Source organism: Eublepharis macularius, chromosome 6 (genome assembly GCF_028583425.1).
Source record: "Eublepharis macularius isolate TG4126 chromosome 6, MPM_Emac_v1.0, whole genome shotgun sequence".
In the NCBI taxonomy this organism is placed as follows: Eukaryota; Metazoa; Chordata; class Lepidosauria; order Squamata; family Eublepharidae; genus Eublepharis; species Eublepharis macularius.
In genome coordinates, this window is record NC_072795.1 from 45834086 (window position 1) to 45849254 (window position 15169).

Sequence of the window (15169 nt, forward strand, 5' to 3'; positions counted from 1 at the left end):
TGGCAAGGCCAATGCGGTTGAGAGCGAAGATATCTCAATGTTAGTTATGTGGAGGGAGGCCCAGCCAAACCGAGCGGGCGACACGACAGCAAAGAGCGCCCGGTTTCCGGAGCTGGAAACGCCCCCCGGGCCGCAGGGCGAGGACGGCTGGGTCGTTTTCAGCAGAGTCTTTTGGAGCTTGGGACGGCTGGGCGGGAACGGGACTGGACCCAAGAGAGGAGATGGCATTGATTCCCGGACAGAGAGGCTTTACTGGGTGAACCAGAGGAGATTCTGGGGGGCAGACCCACCTACAGCCCTTGCCTTGATTCCATTTTGCTTCTCAAGCGATCCCCGCTGTGCTCCCAACGCCCTGGCTTGGAAGTAAACCCGTAGCAAACCCCAAGAGATGGCCATTTATTCAAGGGCTCATCTTAAGCCCGCCCTGGTTCCAGTATACTAGCCATGCCCTGCGTTGGCATCTCTCATTTACTTCCTGCCAAGGGCCCCAACGCTGAACTCTCTCCCTCAATAGGACATTCCATTGAAATAAATGGGTTGTACTTCCAGGTAGGATTAAAGTTTGCCTTGGATGCTGAGGTTTAACAGGGACAGTGGGATTCGCATTCCGTGTGTTTAGGATGGGGCGTTACTTTTACATTGTCTTGCAGCTCAATCCTAAACAGAGACACAGCCTTCTACGCCTATTGCAGTCAAGGGGCAACTCTGTTTAGGATGGCACTGTTTTGTACCAGGATGCAGGACAGGCAGTTCACACTTCTGGACCAAAAGGGCTGGAGTTAGAATCCAGGAGAGATTTTCTTCTTGGCAATGAACGGGGGTCGCCTGAAAGGACCAAGCAACTCCTGTTGGGCCTTCCGCCGGTGGATCGTGTCCCAAGTTAAGAAGCCGAAGGGCTCTCTTAAGGGCCCCAAGACGCAGTGCCGAGTTTCTTTTACTCGAGTAAAGCGCCCAGCCAATATAGACCGGCTTGTGGTTCCACGAGGCCCCTCCGGTCTCCCTGCCGCTTGGCTCCTGATCCGCTCTCTGCTGCTGTGCGTGTGTGCCAGGGAGGGGTGGGGGGCACCGTCCGAGACAATGAGATGTCACTGGAGTGTAACTAATAGCAAATTATAAGCATTTTCTTTCTCAAAGGGGGCGAGACGGCGAGAGAATATCTCACATTTACAGGCTCTCACCTTCCGATCCAGCGACACTCTACGGTACTCAGCTGGAAGTTAATTGTTCAGGATCAAGATGAGTTGGTGAATTGTCGTTGTGTTCTGTATGTAGTCGGGGCCCTCGGTTTGGAGCAGTGCGGGCTTTAAGCGATCTGGACACCCGTTGCAGACCAACCCTACACGATCCACAAGAAAACTTCCCAGGGCGAGCAAATTTTCGCGGCCATATAGAATAGTCCATCACACGCATCATCATTGGCAAAAATCCCACACGTTTCTATCTCCTTTCCTTTGAATAATTTCTAGATACAGGAAGAAAGAAGACTCTCCCAGAGTCACCGAGTGTCAATGGAAATATCCTCCCTGCCTTAATGCCCCCATATCTGTTTTATGGAACAATGAGTTTATCCTGATCTCCAGCTCATTTGTTTTCCTTGAACATTTGTTTTCGGTTCAGGCACTTGCAAACCTTCATCAATTTAACCACCTTTGTGGGCCCATGAGGGCGGAAAGGCGGGGCAAAAATATCTTGAATTTAAATAAATAAATAAGCTTCCCTATTCTACTTGCATTTCTCCCCCCTCCACGACTCCTGGTCCCCGCAAATAGTATGTTTCTTGCACAATATCACTTCCTGACGTTGGGAGCGTTTTCAGCAAAAGCCACCCCCCCAACCCCCAACAGGGCCAACGCACATGGCAGCTGTAGAGTTTCCCAGAATTCCCAGAATTCTTTCCCAAGATGGGGACCCTCCCTATCAGGCGGAAAAGAGACAAAACAAAAGATACGAGTAGAGAAAAAGACGATTCCGATCCTATGAAAAGCGCCAAGCCTGCAGCTTCCAGAATGTTTGATTTAAGTATGCATCTAATTTAATTTAACCAGAAATATCTTTACTCCACTTTAAGAGGTCTACAAAGTACAAGCACGGTTTTCCTATCCTGTCCTGAAACATATTTTTCTTTCCTCTCCCCTCCCCTCCCCTCAAACGAGGAGGTGGGTTGTACATCCACTGTGATGAAGAGTTCTGAGAAAGTCGAAAGCTTGCTCGCAATTAGGCTGGATCTAATTTTTTTTAAACGACAAGCCTTCTCCCTCCCCACCCCCTTCCCCACCCGTGGGCCGGTACAGCTACCTGCCATTATTATCAGCAAAAGGGAGATGTTTTTGAACGGTATAACTGCGCATGCTTTTACAATCTGATCAAAACCAATTAACTAACTGCAAAGGCAATCTTTAAAAAAATCTAGATCTCTTTGAGAAGGAAACCTTCTCCCTGTTTTCAGATGTTCTTCCAGCTGGTTTCTAGAGGAGGCTTCTGGCCTATGAAGCAACTGGCATCCCCTCCCACACACACTTCTTGGAAGTAAAGCTCACCGAGTGCGCTGGGCTCAATCGCAGCCCAAGAGACACTGAGGGGAAAACTATTTAGCCTCAAGTTATTTCTTCTTTGCAGATTTAGAGGACTTCTAAACTTTCAAGGCCTGACTCCCCCCTACTTTCAAATGCCATACTAATACCTCCAGAGCCCAGGACGTTCTACAAGGCCCATTTGGGCTTTTTAATACATTTTCCTCCAAATATATTAACTATGTTCTAACGATCAGCAAGGGAGAGCTGAGAGCCAGCAGTCGGAAGGCTTTGTAACCATCAAAACAAAATGCAAATAAAAATATTTGCACGACTTATCTACTCACATAACTTTTCTTTTAAAACAAAATCGTAATGATTAGGGTCTCATTGCTTGTGTCCCCAAACGCACATTATTCGGAAAAAAACCCTCCCTCTAAAAGTTCCGAATTCTCTTACATTGTCAACCGTTGGCAAAAACCTGGGACGGCTTTTGTAAAATTTTACTTTGCTTTCCTATTGACTAGATTCTCAAATGGCTTTCAGTTCCAGGACAGAAAATGATCAGCGACTAGTATCTTGCTTTTTTCTTTTCTTTTTTAAAAAATCCAGATATATCATAAAGTCGAGCAGGGGGTGGACTTTAAGCCTAGAACTCATTGTTTCCTCTATTTCAAAGGGGGGAAAACCTGACCGATTCTCATCCTTTTGATTGATTAAGGTCTTGAATAACTTGAGGCTGGAGAGTGACAGTTGCTGAATAGACGATTGCAAATAAAGAGCACTGTGGAAAGCCGGGCTGGCACTTCAGAGTGTAAAGGCGGCGAGTTTGCTGGCACTTACCAAGTTATAAATAAAAGGACACGCACAATGGTACCTTCTTTAAAGACAGACACTCTTTACAACACTCCTGGCGTCATATCCTGCTGTGGTCACTTCAGCTCCTAGTCAGTCTTTTTTTTTTAAACTCCTCTTTTATTTTGTTTTTCTCCCCAGCACTTTAGTTTCAAGGCTACAATAAATTCCTGGGAAGAGCCGCGTCTTAGGAAGGTTCACTTTAAGACGCGCGCATGCAGCAGGGCGCCTCTCTCTCGTCTGGGCGCAGGAAGATGCTCTCCCTTCCGCGCGTGCGAAGAGGCCGCCGCCGCCGCCGCCGCCTCGCTTTCGGGGTTTCCAAAGCAAGAATCCCTTCGGGGGTCCCCGGAGATCCCTGTTGCTGCGCATTGTTTGTCTTTCAAAATAGATCTGAGGGCAACCCAAGGCTGCATCCTCCAGTGCAGTTGCAGCTCTGGGAAGTTTAAAAGACAGAGAAGGATGGGGCGGGAGGTGGGTGGAGAGGAGAGCTTTGCTGGGTGCCAGACACGCACCCGGGGGGATCTCGTCTGGAGCGAGAGACAAAAGAGCGTCTCGAGAGAAACGCCGAAGTTGCTCTTTAATTTCCAGTACTTACAGCTGCACGTTTACAACCTCCCAGCAAAAGCGGGGGGGGGGGGGGCTGACTTGCAGCGGTGCAAGAGGCTGCCTGCTTCCTTATTGTCCTCCCCTCCCCGTGGCATTGTGCCAAGAGAAGTTGTAAAGGAGAAGGAACCGTCCCCCGTCCCCCCCGCGCCATCCCTGCTCCTCCAGCATTTCCCCCTGTCCAGCCGTTCTGCAACAGAAAGGGCTCTCCATCAAGGGAAGGCAGGCGAAGCCCGGGTCACACTCCTAAACCGGAGCCGTCGATTGTCAGGAGGAGAGAGAAAGTTGGCGCGCTCGGCCAATCAGCTCCGGCCTCCTCCAGACGGGACAGTCGCCCGGCGGCCAATCGCAGCGCAGGGATCCCAAGGAAGCTCGGGGTGAAAGAACTAATAAATACTCCGGAGCGGAGTTTCCTTTCACTCCGTATCAACAACAGGAAGAAATCATTGCCTGCCACTCAAGCCCAGTTCATAGCCCAGTGAGCTCATCCCACGCCAGAGGCCAGCCGATTCGCCGCTCTCTGGCCAGCTGCTTCGGCCGCAGCAGGTCCCTCTTCTGGGGCAGAACTTCTCTCCCTCTCCTCTCTCTCTGAGTCTGCTTCTCTCTCTTTGCCATTGCTTTGAGGCAGCGAGTTGTGTTGACAAACAGAAAGGCAAAGCGATCTTCCCTCCCCCCTTCCTATAGTTTCCCCCTCCCTCCCTCTCCCTCTCTCTTGTTTTTTTGGTCCACCGATTTTTGTTGCCGTTAAAACTTTCCTCCTTGTTTTGTGCGGATCTCTTAGCGGAGTTCACCTGCTTTTCCCCCTCCACAATCTCTGGATATAATAAAGTTAAGCAAGCCAAGCTGCGTCCAACATGACAACTCTGGCTGGAGCTGTCCCAAGAATGATGCGACCAGCTCCCGGGCAGAATTATCCCCGCAGCGGGTTTCCATTAGAAGGTAAGACAGTTGTCGAGCAAGAGGATGGAAAAGTGGAATCTGGATTTCTGTGAGGCCGGTGTGTGTGTGTGTGTGTGTGTGGACCATGTGTCAGTGGAGCTGGGGGGACAAATGCATGCCTATGGAAAAAAAGATTAAGCAGTAACTAAGAACTTCCGAAAAGTAAAACGTACAGAAGGCAATCTGAGGCCACTGAGATTAACGGCGTTTGTTTCCATATAAGCCTGTTTTAAACTGGGGTGTGGAAAACTGCACAGAAAAGTACGCCAAGTTCCCCTCCCTACTGCAATAACTTTTCTTTTTGTTAACTTTTTGGAGATGAAAAATTCCGGAATCCCTTGCCATTAGTGCAGGCAATCCGTTCTAGTCTATTTCCCTCTGTGCTTTTCACATCAGTTTCCACTGTACTGGGGTTCCAATTGACGTCTCCTTGGGCCCGATAACATTTGCAGTTAACATCCTAAGGAACCCGTCTGTAATTTTCGACCATGGAGCCTACATTGAGACCCCAAGAGACGCAAATCGTGGCAAACGCCTTTCGCTTAAGGGCAGGTTCTTTAGACGAGGACAAATTATCTCCTTTCTTTGCTGACTGGAGCTGTTGATACAGCTGCCTCCAGCACCGCCGAACTGGCATCCCTACTACATTACTGTTATTGCTACCCCCAAAATAACAACGATCTCTTCTAATGCACATTGAAGAACTCCATTGAAATCACTTGTTGCAACACCAACCCATCTTTTTGCCAAGCTTTTGGTTCTTTGCTGTGCAACACAAAAAAACATTTTTGTCAAAAGCATGCAGGAAACACAATTTGAAGTAACCATGTCGGTCAACTCCTGTCCTTTCTCTTTCCCCGTCATCCCCATTTTAAAAAAAATCACTTGATCAGGTTGTGAGAACATTCGTGTTCCCACCCTCAAGAGACAGAGAAAACAGGTGAAACTTTTCTAGCCTGTAGATCTGAAAGCTTTAAATCATATGGGAAGCAATAAAATTGGCAGCCCCTCACCAAGCTAGGGGAAATTTTAAATGTGGCAAAACAAATCGAGAACAAGACTGCAGAAATTGCTTCAGAATAAGACAGCCGCTTATAATCGGTTGGATGATTGGCAGACGTGGACAGAAAACCAAAGAGCATGCTGCGGAATTCTGATCTCGGGCTTCCGTTTAAACCCAGATATTCCCAATAATACAACCACATGACAGTTTAAGCCTCCACAGTACAATTTCCCCCTTCTCTACCTACACTGCACATTAAGGCCATTACAGCACTACACTTCGTACAGCAGGATTCGGGTCCAGTAGCACCGTAAGGTCTTTAAGGTACTACTGGACCCGAATCTTGCTCTTCTACAGCAAACCAACACGGCTACCCACCTGAAACACTTACTAGAGGTTTGTTTTTAAAGTGTCAGTTTAAAATGGCGTAGAATCCACTTCACAAAATGCATACAGTGGATCACAAGAGAGCAGAGCCAATTACAGGGGGGGGGGGGGGAGAGAAATATTTTCCACTATCCCGTAATTTTTTTGTTTTAAAACTTAGGAGTCTCTTCCCCATAGACTTTTCAGGAAGGACAATATATCCCTGTTAAGTGGGAACCCTTGTCAACAACGCATGTTTTCTTTTTGCGGGGAGAAGGAGTAATTAATAAGATGAATCAATTTATGGTGGGCAAACCAGTCCCAGATGTCAACTCCGGCATATGTTGGGAAGTTTGAAACTGTGCCTAAAGGAGAAACTGATTAGACTGAAGCCCGCTTGCCGTTGGCATAAACTCGCATCGACAGGAATGGGTTTCTTCACATTGCTTCACATCCCTCCACCCCACTGATTCGGAACAAGCTCGGCTTCTTGTTTTGGTACCTACTTCTATTAAAACTGCTCCCCTTCACTCAGATCTATGTTTTGAAAAGATAAGAAAGCCGCCCTTGTATTACTCCTTCCTTAGTTACTCGGAGGCGATAAAGGGTGTTATGTTAACACGAATTATTTACTTCCTGTCTCGAGCACACGCACTGGAAGTTCCAAGTAAGGATCCGCGCCAGCCATGCCTGGGCCGGTTGGGAGCCTGTTTGTCCAGTCTCTGTATCAGGCATCTGACGAAGAGAACTTGATTCTCGAAAGCTTATGCTAAAATAAAATTGGTTAGTCTTAAAGGTGCTACTGGACTCTTTTTGATGTTGTACTCGGCGGCATCTCTCTGCGTCGTGTGAATTGGCCTAGTAGACTCTGCATTTGTCCGGCTGCCCGGCCCGCTCCAACGCGCCTTTTTTTCTTCTGTCCCTTCCCTGCAGTGTCGACTCCCTTGGGCCAGGGCCGAGTCAATCAGCTCGGAGGCGTTTTTATCAACGGCAGGCCTCTGCCCAACCATATCCGCCACAAGATCGTGGAGATGGCCCACCACGGCATCCGGCCATGTGTCATCTCTCGCCAGCTGCGAGTGTCGCACGGCTGCGTCTCGAAGATCCTCTGCCGGTACCAAGAGACCGGCTCCATCCGGCCCGGGGCCATCGGGGGCAGCAAACCCAAGGTGAGGAGCAGGCATTGGCTGTGCCGCCGGGGAGGAGAGGCCCTTGCCCAAGCACCTCGAGTCGAGAGGGTCAAAAGCCCCGGACCTCTGGGGAAACTCCCTGTGCAGCTTAGGGACACTTCGGAGAGTCTCATCTGCTGTAACCGCTGGGAGTAGCAAAGGGGGTGGGTAGATTTTCACACTAATTCCTACAGGCTAAAGAAGAGCCAGGTGCCCCCTATGTGTCTTTACAGAACAGAACAGAACAGAACAGAACAGCCAGGGCGTAAAACTGACCTCCCTATATTAATTGCATTATATACATCATACAGTTTTCTTTCTTTCTTTCTTTCTTTCTTTCTTTCTTTCTTTCTTTCTTTCTTTCTTTCTTTCTTTCTTTCTTTCTTTCTTTCTTTCTTTCTTTCTTTCTTTCTTTCTTTCTTTCAAGTAATTTCTGTTCTCCATTTTGAGTTTGAACTGGGCCTGGGACACACTCAGTCAAGAAATTGGTATTGGAGGTGGGGATGGGCGGGGAGAGGACAGCGGTTGCCTGGCCACACACTTGTCCCAATCTTAACTTAGATATGATAGGAGGATACCTGCCGGTGTTCATAATTTGCGTTTGCAAATAGGAAGGACACAGTGCAGGAGAAAATATCGGTTTTAGAGGCGAATTCCTTTCCTTCTCAGAGCTAACTGAGACTGCAACACCTGGCATCTGTTCTCAACTTCCTTCTTTTATACTTTTAGCTTCCTCCCACAATTGGAGAGTTTGTTGTTGTTGTTGTTGTTGGGGTAGGAAAATTAAGCCCCCAGCAGAATGGCTTGAGGTGCTTTGGAATGATATCCCGCGGATTCCTCAGAGCCCAGAACCAGTTCAGGCCAACTCTGCTGAAAGCTGTGATTGTGCAGGAGGCATTAACTGCATCTGAAGAAGTGATCATCTGACTCACCAAAGCGGCTTAGTTTTTAAGGTGCCACTGGACTGCCGGACTTTTTCAAAAAGGCATTCTAAAAGAAGACTGAAATCACTGGGTCGGATTTCCAAATAATGTTCTTGGAATAATTGTGCCAATGTACCAGAACAATTAATTGCTTTTACTGAACAAGATTGCTCTGGTAACGAGAGCTCTAGTCCTGAAGTTTTCACAATGCAATCCTAAAACGAACGCCCATTGAACAGACCTTAGTAAGATACTGATGAGATGTGCTTAGAATCTCTTTATCTTTTCCATTCACCAGCTGGTATATATTCTAGACTGTACCTGCCATTGCGATAAATGGTCTACTTCCAAGTAAATGTGTTGTGGTTACATATCTGTAACTAAGCATTTTTTCTGCCATGTGAACATAGATTTTTCCAAGTCGTTCTCTAATAATGTGGATTCCCTCCAAAAGTTATTTGGAATATTTCGATTCTTTTCCTCTCTTTTTCTGCCACCCCATTTCAATTTAAAAGGCGAAAAAGTAAAAAGAGCAGCGGTAGTTAAATGCCCTGATTTTAGGTGGGCCAAATAACCCTCCTGATCTCCCTCGGATGTTAGTTGAAGCACCTTGTGGGTGTTCTTGGGGAGTTTCCCACGGTGGTTGTTGCTTGACTAAAGTTTCAGTGCACTTTTGGAACTTTTAAATGACTTTTCTTTTCTAATTAAAGGGACTGGTCGCGTTTTTTAAATTGATTTTCCTGCCCCCCGCCATTGCTTGGGCGAAAGCACCTTTAAGGCTGACCAACTTTATTGTAGCATAAGCTTTCGAGAAGCGGAACTGTACTTTTCGAAAGTTTATGCTACAATAAAGTTGGTTAGTCTGAAAGGTGCTATTGGACTCTACTATGTTGCGACTACAGACTAACACGGCTAACTCCTCTGGATCTATTGAGTACAATGGAATTTATTGCCAGTTTAAGGCTTTGGGATGGGGCACTAGTTCCCTTCTCCATTTATACTGTAGGTCCCGATCCTTCATTTTTATGAGGAGCCGGGCTAATTTAAAAGCTCCTGGTGAGTCAACGCATAACCTTGCCTGAACTGTTTTACGTCAAACTGACACCCCAGGGTCTACTTGGAAAGCTGACGAGGTAAAGTATTGTCAGGAAGGGAGACTGGATTTCAACAGCATCAGTCCGAAGTCATTTCATTCCTAACAGCCTGCAGATTTAACCAGCCTTCGTTTTATTATCCTGGCATCAAGTTGTCTGTCTGTCTGGGGCAAACTTTGTTCCATTCTGGCTCGTTTGTATTAAAGCAGGTAACGACACCGGACGTTGAGAAGAAAATCGAGGAATACAAGCGAGAAAACGCAGGAATGTTTAGCTGGGAGATTCGGGACAAGCTGTTGAAGGAGGGCGTGTGCGATCGAAACACCGTGCCCTCAGGTAAACCCAGTCCCCGGTCGAGCAGGGTGGCGGCTGTCTGTAGGGCAGACCTTCGACGTCGATCCGCACCACATAAGCCCAACTCAATCTCCTCAGGCCCCTTTGTCTGGAAATCACTTGTGCCCCGTCCGTTTGAAACTCTGTAAAAACCGATCCGAAGCGGTTTTACTTGTAAGTAAGCCCTACCGAGTCCGTGGGGCCTCGCCTCCAACTCACCCTGCGCCAGAACCGCAGCTTTGGCAGGCGAGCAATATTCGGGGCGCCCGTCGATCTCAGGCGCGCTTTCTTTCAGAGGAAGCGCGTTTGGGATCGGAGCCTGGGCCCCGATCCGGTGACAGGCGAGGTCTCGGCTGCTCTGCGGCCCTTCTGCCTTTAGTGCGCGGCCCCCGCTGCAGACATCAAACGGCGGGGCTTTGAAGGTCCCTGCGCGTGCGAGAGCTGCTTTATCTTATAGGCACGAGATAAAAGGCAGGCGGCGAAGGCAGCGCGGAGGGGAGACGGCCTTTCTCTGGCGCGACGCTGTAAAAGCAGCGAGAAGACAAGTCCCGTCGGGGCTTGCAATTTTCTTGAGTTCATAAATCCGGACCATCCGATTAATGACCGTTTAAGCAGATGTATGTAGCATGCGGGATGGGGAGCGGGAAGGTTTGTTTTTAATTAAAATCCGCGTTCCCCCTCCTCTCTCTTTGCTTTTTGCTCCGGGAGGGCTTTCCGGGGACGGGATTGTTTAGCAGGCCGGGATCTGGAAAATATAAATGCTCAACAAAAATTCGCATCATTTATAAGCAAGAAGGACCCTTGTCCGTTGGAAGGAAAGAGCTTTTGTATGCCCGGGGTTGGGCCTTTTAGCTTTCCACTCGGAGCCGTCTTGGTTTTTTTCATCGTCCATGGTTTGCAGGAAGAGTATTTGCAGTCTACATTTCCTGGGAACTTTTCTTTTGACCGTCTTTACTTCTCAGATAATGGATGGGTGAAGAACAGCACCTGGGGAAAAATGGAGGGTTCTTAGCAATCTGTTAGGGAACATGGATCCTTGGAAGGAACCCTTACAGGATTTCAAGGCAACGCATTTACAAAAAACGGTGCGGCAGTTAGACTGCAGCGTTAAATATGGAAGCGTCCTATTCCAGGAAAGTTCCCTGCATAGCTAAGGGAAAGTTTTAACAACTTGATTCTCAGTCGGTCTCGTGGGGGGGGGGGGGGTCTAAGTTTTGGATCTGAGTTGATGCACTCTCCAAACGCTTACAAGCACCCAGAGTAAATCCTACTCAAACCAAAGGGAGTGAAATTCGGTTGGGGAGCTCCCCTCCCTTCACCTACTCTAAGCTTCAACTCAGGCTCAGTGATCTGATCAGTGGAACTTACTGTTAAGTACGTGTGAAAGTGAATAACCGCGTTTGGGAAGACTGCACCAATTTTGTTGGAAAGGAGAACTTTGGTTCCACCACGTCGGAGATTCTGATTTTCTGGCCACTGCTGGATTCATTGCCTACCACTTTAGATATCACCTACAGCCCGGGAGATAGTTTCATTTTTTTTAAAAAAATGCTAACATTACTCAGGTCAGGCGCAGGGAATCATCAGCCCGGCGTTTTCTAGGGCCTCACAAGAGATTTCCCCCGTCCCAAATAAACTGCGGTCCTAGTTCCTTCTAGCTTCTGCCTCATGTCGGTCTTACCTCCCTTCTCTTTCTAAAGTGAGCTCCATCAGTCGTATTTTGAGAAGCAAATTTGGGAAAGGAGAAGAAGAAGAAGCCGAGCTGGACAGGAAGGAAGTGGAAGAGAGCGAGAAAAAGGCCAAGCACAGCATCGACGGCATCCTCAGCGAGAGAGGTAAGGCCCAGGGGTCTCCCCTTTGGCGGGGGGAGAGGGGCGCTCCTGATAAACATTTCCGACATGTTCAAGGCCAAAGGGTGGCTTTGGGGGAGACTCGGGGGGTGCGCGGTTGGGAGGAATCGTGTTCCTTGTGGAAGTCCTGTTTGCCCGGGTTAGGTCTGACTGCCCAGCTTTTTAAAAGTCCGTCGGAAATCGGTTGCTGCGTGACACGTGTGCGGACCTTTGCTCTGCGGCTCGGGGAGGAGGACACGTGGGTGGGGTCGGCTGCTTTCATTGTTGGACAGGGCCCGGTTAAGTTTGTGGAGCCTCGGAGGCATTCAGAGTTCAGGTGGCTTCGGGAGTCTGGTCGGAGAAAAGCTCCCGTGGAGGAAGAGAAATGGTTGAGATGGTTCCTATTCGTTAAAAATAAATAAATGAATAAAAGCCAGGCGACAGGGCGTACCAGGGCCAGAGGCTGGCATGAGCCCAGCAGCCCGTCCTCCTAAAGAGACTTCTCCGGGAGGGCTGCGGAATTTAAAGGCAGCGGCCAGGGAGGGCAGCAGCAGCAGCTGGCATTCCACAGACCACCGCCCTGATTATTATTATTATTGTTATTATTGAAAACTGCCTTTGTCCCTCTGGATGAGGCAGGACCGTCCTGCACCAGGAACACTCTTCCCTGGAAGGAAGGTCCCGCTGAAATCGAGGGCGCTTACTTCCCAGCGGAGAGGGTCCTGAGCATATTCTGCTGGTCAGGCCGAATAACATCATTTAGAGGGCAAGCCGAGACAGGTGTACTCGGGAGTAAGTTTCACTTTTTTCAGTGGGGCTTACTCCCAGGAAAGTGTTTTTAGGATTGCAGCCTAACTGGTTTCGACGGCTGTATGGCCGGCAAGTGTACACGGCACAGGGCAGGACTAGAAAGAAAGAAGATGGCACCCCGAGCCAGCAGCAGGTCCGATAAACCCGCTGGTTAAACTGTAGACTTTTTAAAAAGTCAGGTCATCATGTAAGCCCTGGAGACACCGATTTCAATCCAGGGCACTTTTAAGTTCCACTGAAACTGGGTCGTGGCCACTATTCACAATAAAGCCCCCCCCCCCTAGTTTTCAGGCTGCCCTTCTAAAACACTTAGTAAAATGTAGGTCCCATTGTACTAGACAGGATTGGGCAGGCCGGGCTGCAGGTAATTACTTGGCTCAATTTACGCTCCAGTTCTAAGCGCATTCCCTTAGAAGAAATAAATGTCCACGGACGGGACCTACTTCCATATTGATGTGTCGAGTCCTGATCTTCAACAGAATTACTTGGAAGGACTCCCTTATGAAATCAGTGTGATGTGGAGCACAGTCTTTTGCATATGTTCCATTGAGTCCCATGGGGCTTACTCACAAATAAACGTGCATAGGATCATTACCTTATTTTCGTCAATCTGTGCAGGATGCAGGAAAAGGTAGCGGCCCAAGCAGGAAAGTTAACTGCTCGCAACTCAGTAGGAAGTAGATTCATTTTCATGAAATCCGTGGTACTTATTTTTCATCACGGATGGGCACGGAACAGTGTGTAAACGAACGGATAAGGTGTAGGTTTCCTTTAAAAATCTACTCCCAGACGATGGAAGTTTACATAACAGTAAGTAATCCCAACGGATTCCAGGCGCTTTCTTTCAGAGTAGGGGCCCTTTGGATCCTGACTGGACTATGTGCGCTTTTGAATAGTTCTATGGAAGTAAGAGAAGTCACCTGAACGTCTTGGAGGTCACTTCCAGAGAAAACAGGCAGATGCTTAGATTGGAAAGCAGAAACCCGTAGCGCAACCATCGACTGCTGTGGCCACTGAGACATTTCAGCACAAGTGCCTGGGAGATGTATTTCTTTTGAGCCCCGGCTCGGGAGGAGGAGGGAAGATAGAAAAGGATTTGACTCGAAAGGCTGATCTACTTGTTAGAAGGGCTTTCGGTTTTGCAGATACAAAACTGATCTTGGGATCGGCGCGTGAAAAAGAAATCTCACCGTATTCAATGGGGGCGGTTTCTGGCGAGTTCGCGATCTTTGGAAAGGGGCTCGCAACGGGGTGGGGGGAAAGGGAGGTCGTTGTCTGAAGTCGCTGTGAAAAGCCAGTTGCTCAATCGTGTGGCCGGAGCTGTTTAGTCCATCCCCTCTGTGTCCTGAAATCGGGCAGTATTTTGGGTTAGTCAAGCTGAAGTCATTAAAAGGGGGGGGGAAGGTCCTTGAAAGAAGATGGTGATCCTGCCCCTTCCCCCCAAGGGCTTCCAATCTAACGGAAGATTCCCCCCTCTAATAAGGAGAGCAGGGTGAAGAAGACGTGCTTTACTAGATGTGTTGTGTCCCTTGATTTTAGCAGCGCTCCTAAGTAAATGTGTTTACTAAGGGTTAAGGCACCTGTGAAGAAAAAGATAATGTATTTTTCTAGTTTTAAACTCTCTTGTGATGCCTTGTTTACTGTCTCTCCCCGCTTTTATTCTCCCAAGAGCGAATTGTGGAAGAGAAAAAGAAACATTTTTTTTTAAAGAGACCTAATTAGACAAGAAATTAAAAAAAGAAACAAACAGTAACCTAATGAAGAAATAGCACCAATGGCCCAGCTCTGTGATTCCAAACACACAGCAGAATCCTATGTGAACATGATTAGAAGTAAGTCCTGCTTCACTGAGACTTCATCACTGTTGAGGATGCATGATACTTGTATAATGCACAGAAACTGGGGAAGCATGCATGCCACTTGGAAACAAGTCACATTGGGGTCAGTGGGACATACTCCAATCTAGAGAGTCAGGTAGATTTGCATGGACTTCCAGTGGGTATGATGAGTAGTTCAAGCTGCATTTGCCACCAAAATGGTGGAAAGACACACAACCCAGTTCTCTACAGGTTGCTGTCTGTTGGTGGTTGTTATGGCTAGTTTTCAAGATCTTATCAGCTGGGTAAGCAGACGGGCTGTTGCCAGTGCTGGCTGACTTTGTTCAAGGTTCCACTCGTACTCCTCCTCCAAAGCTGCCCCTGTGTATCCACCATAGGCTCTGGAGAACAGGAGACAAAAGTCCCAAATGAGCTGGTCAAACATTTGTACAACTTTTCCAGCTTTTACAAAGAAGGCCTTCTATACACAATCTACACTTGGAGATGAACTTGGAAAACAAAGAGGGGAGAGTCCATTGAAACTCACACTTTAGCTTTACCCAGACAAAGGTTCAGCTAGCAACAGCTTGATGTGGACAAAGGAAGGCAACCTTTTTATAATTCAGGGAGAAAAGAAGAGAAAATAGGCCCCACAAAGGGCCCAGAAAAGACATTATGGTCTTGCAATGAGGGATGAATTATTCAATGAGTTCCAATGGCCAATGCTCTGTGGAGTTTTATGGACTCTCCATCATGGAAAAAGTAGCTATTTTCACCTACAAAATGTTTCTAGCCTTTCTAGACAGCTAGAGATAACCGACAGGATATCATTCAGGATAGATAACTGAAGCCATTCTTTAAAACTATAGTATCTCTCTGCATTGGCAAAGAAAGGAGAAAGAAAACATCCTACTATGA

At 47.8% G+C, this 15169-nt stretch overlaps 1 protein-coding gene across 3 annotated transcripts in view; it reads left to right on the plus strand.

Moving 5' to 3' along the window:
• Positions 1-4822: 4822 nt before the first annotated feature.
• Positions 4823-15169, plus strand: part of PAX3 (paired box 3) — a 136401-nt gene continuing 126054 nt past the window's right edge. Inside the window, exons 1-5 of one of the 3 annotated variants that reach the window (XM_054983007.1) lie at positions 4823-4907; positions 7210-7445; positions 9669-9798; positions 11496-11630; positions 12106-12108. In XM_054983007.1, the coding sequence (XP_054838982.1) occupies positions 4823-4907; positions 7210-7445; positions 9669-9798; positions 11496-11630; positions 12106-12108 (589 nt within the window). The remainder of the gene's footprint in view (positions 4908-7209; positions 7446-9668; positions 9799-11495; positions 11631-12105; positions 12109-15169) is intronic. The other 2 variants (XM_054983008.1, XM_054983009.1) reach the window with 2 other exon arrangements.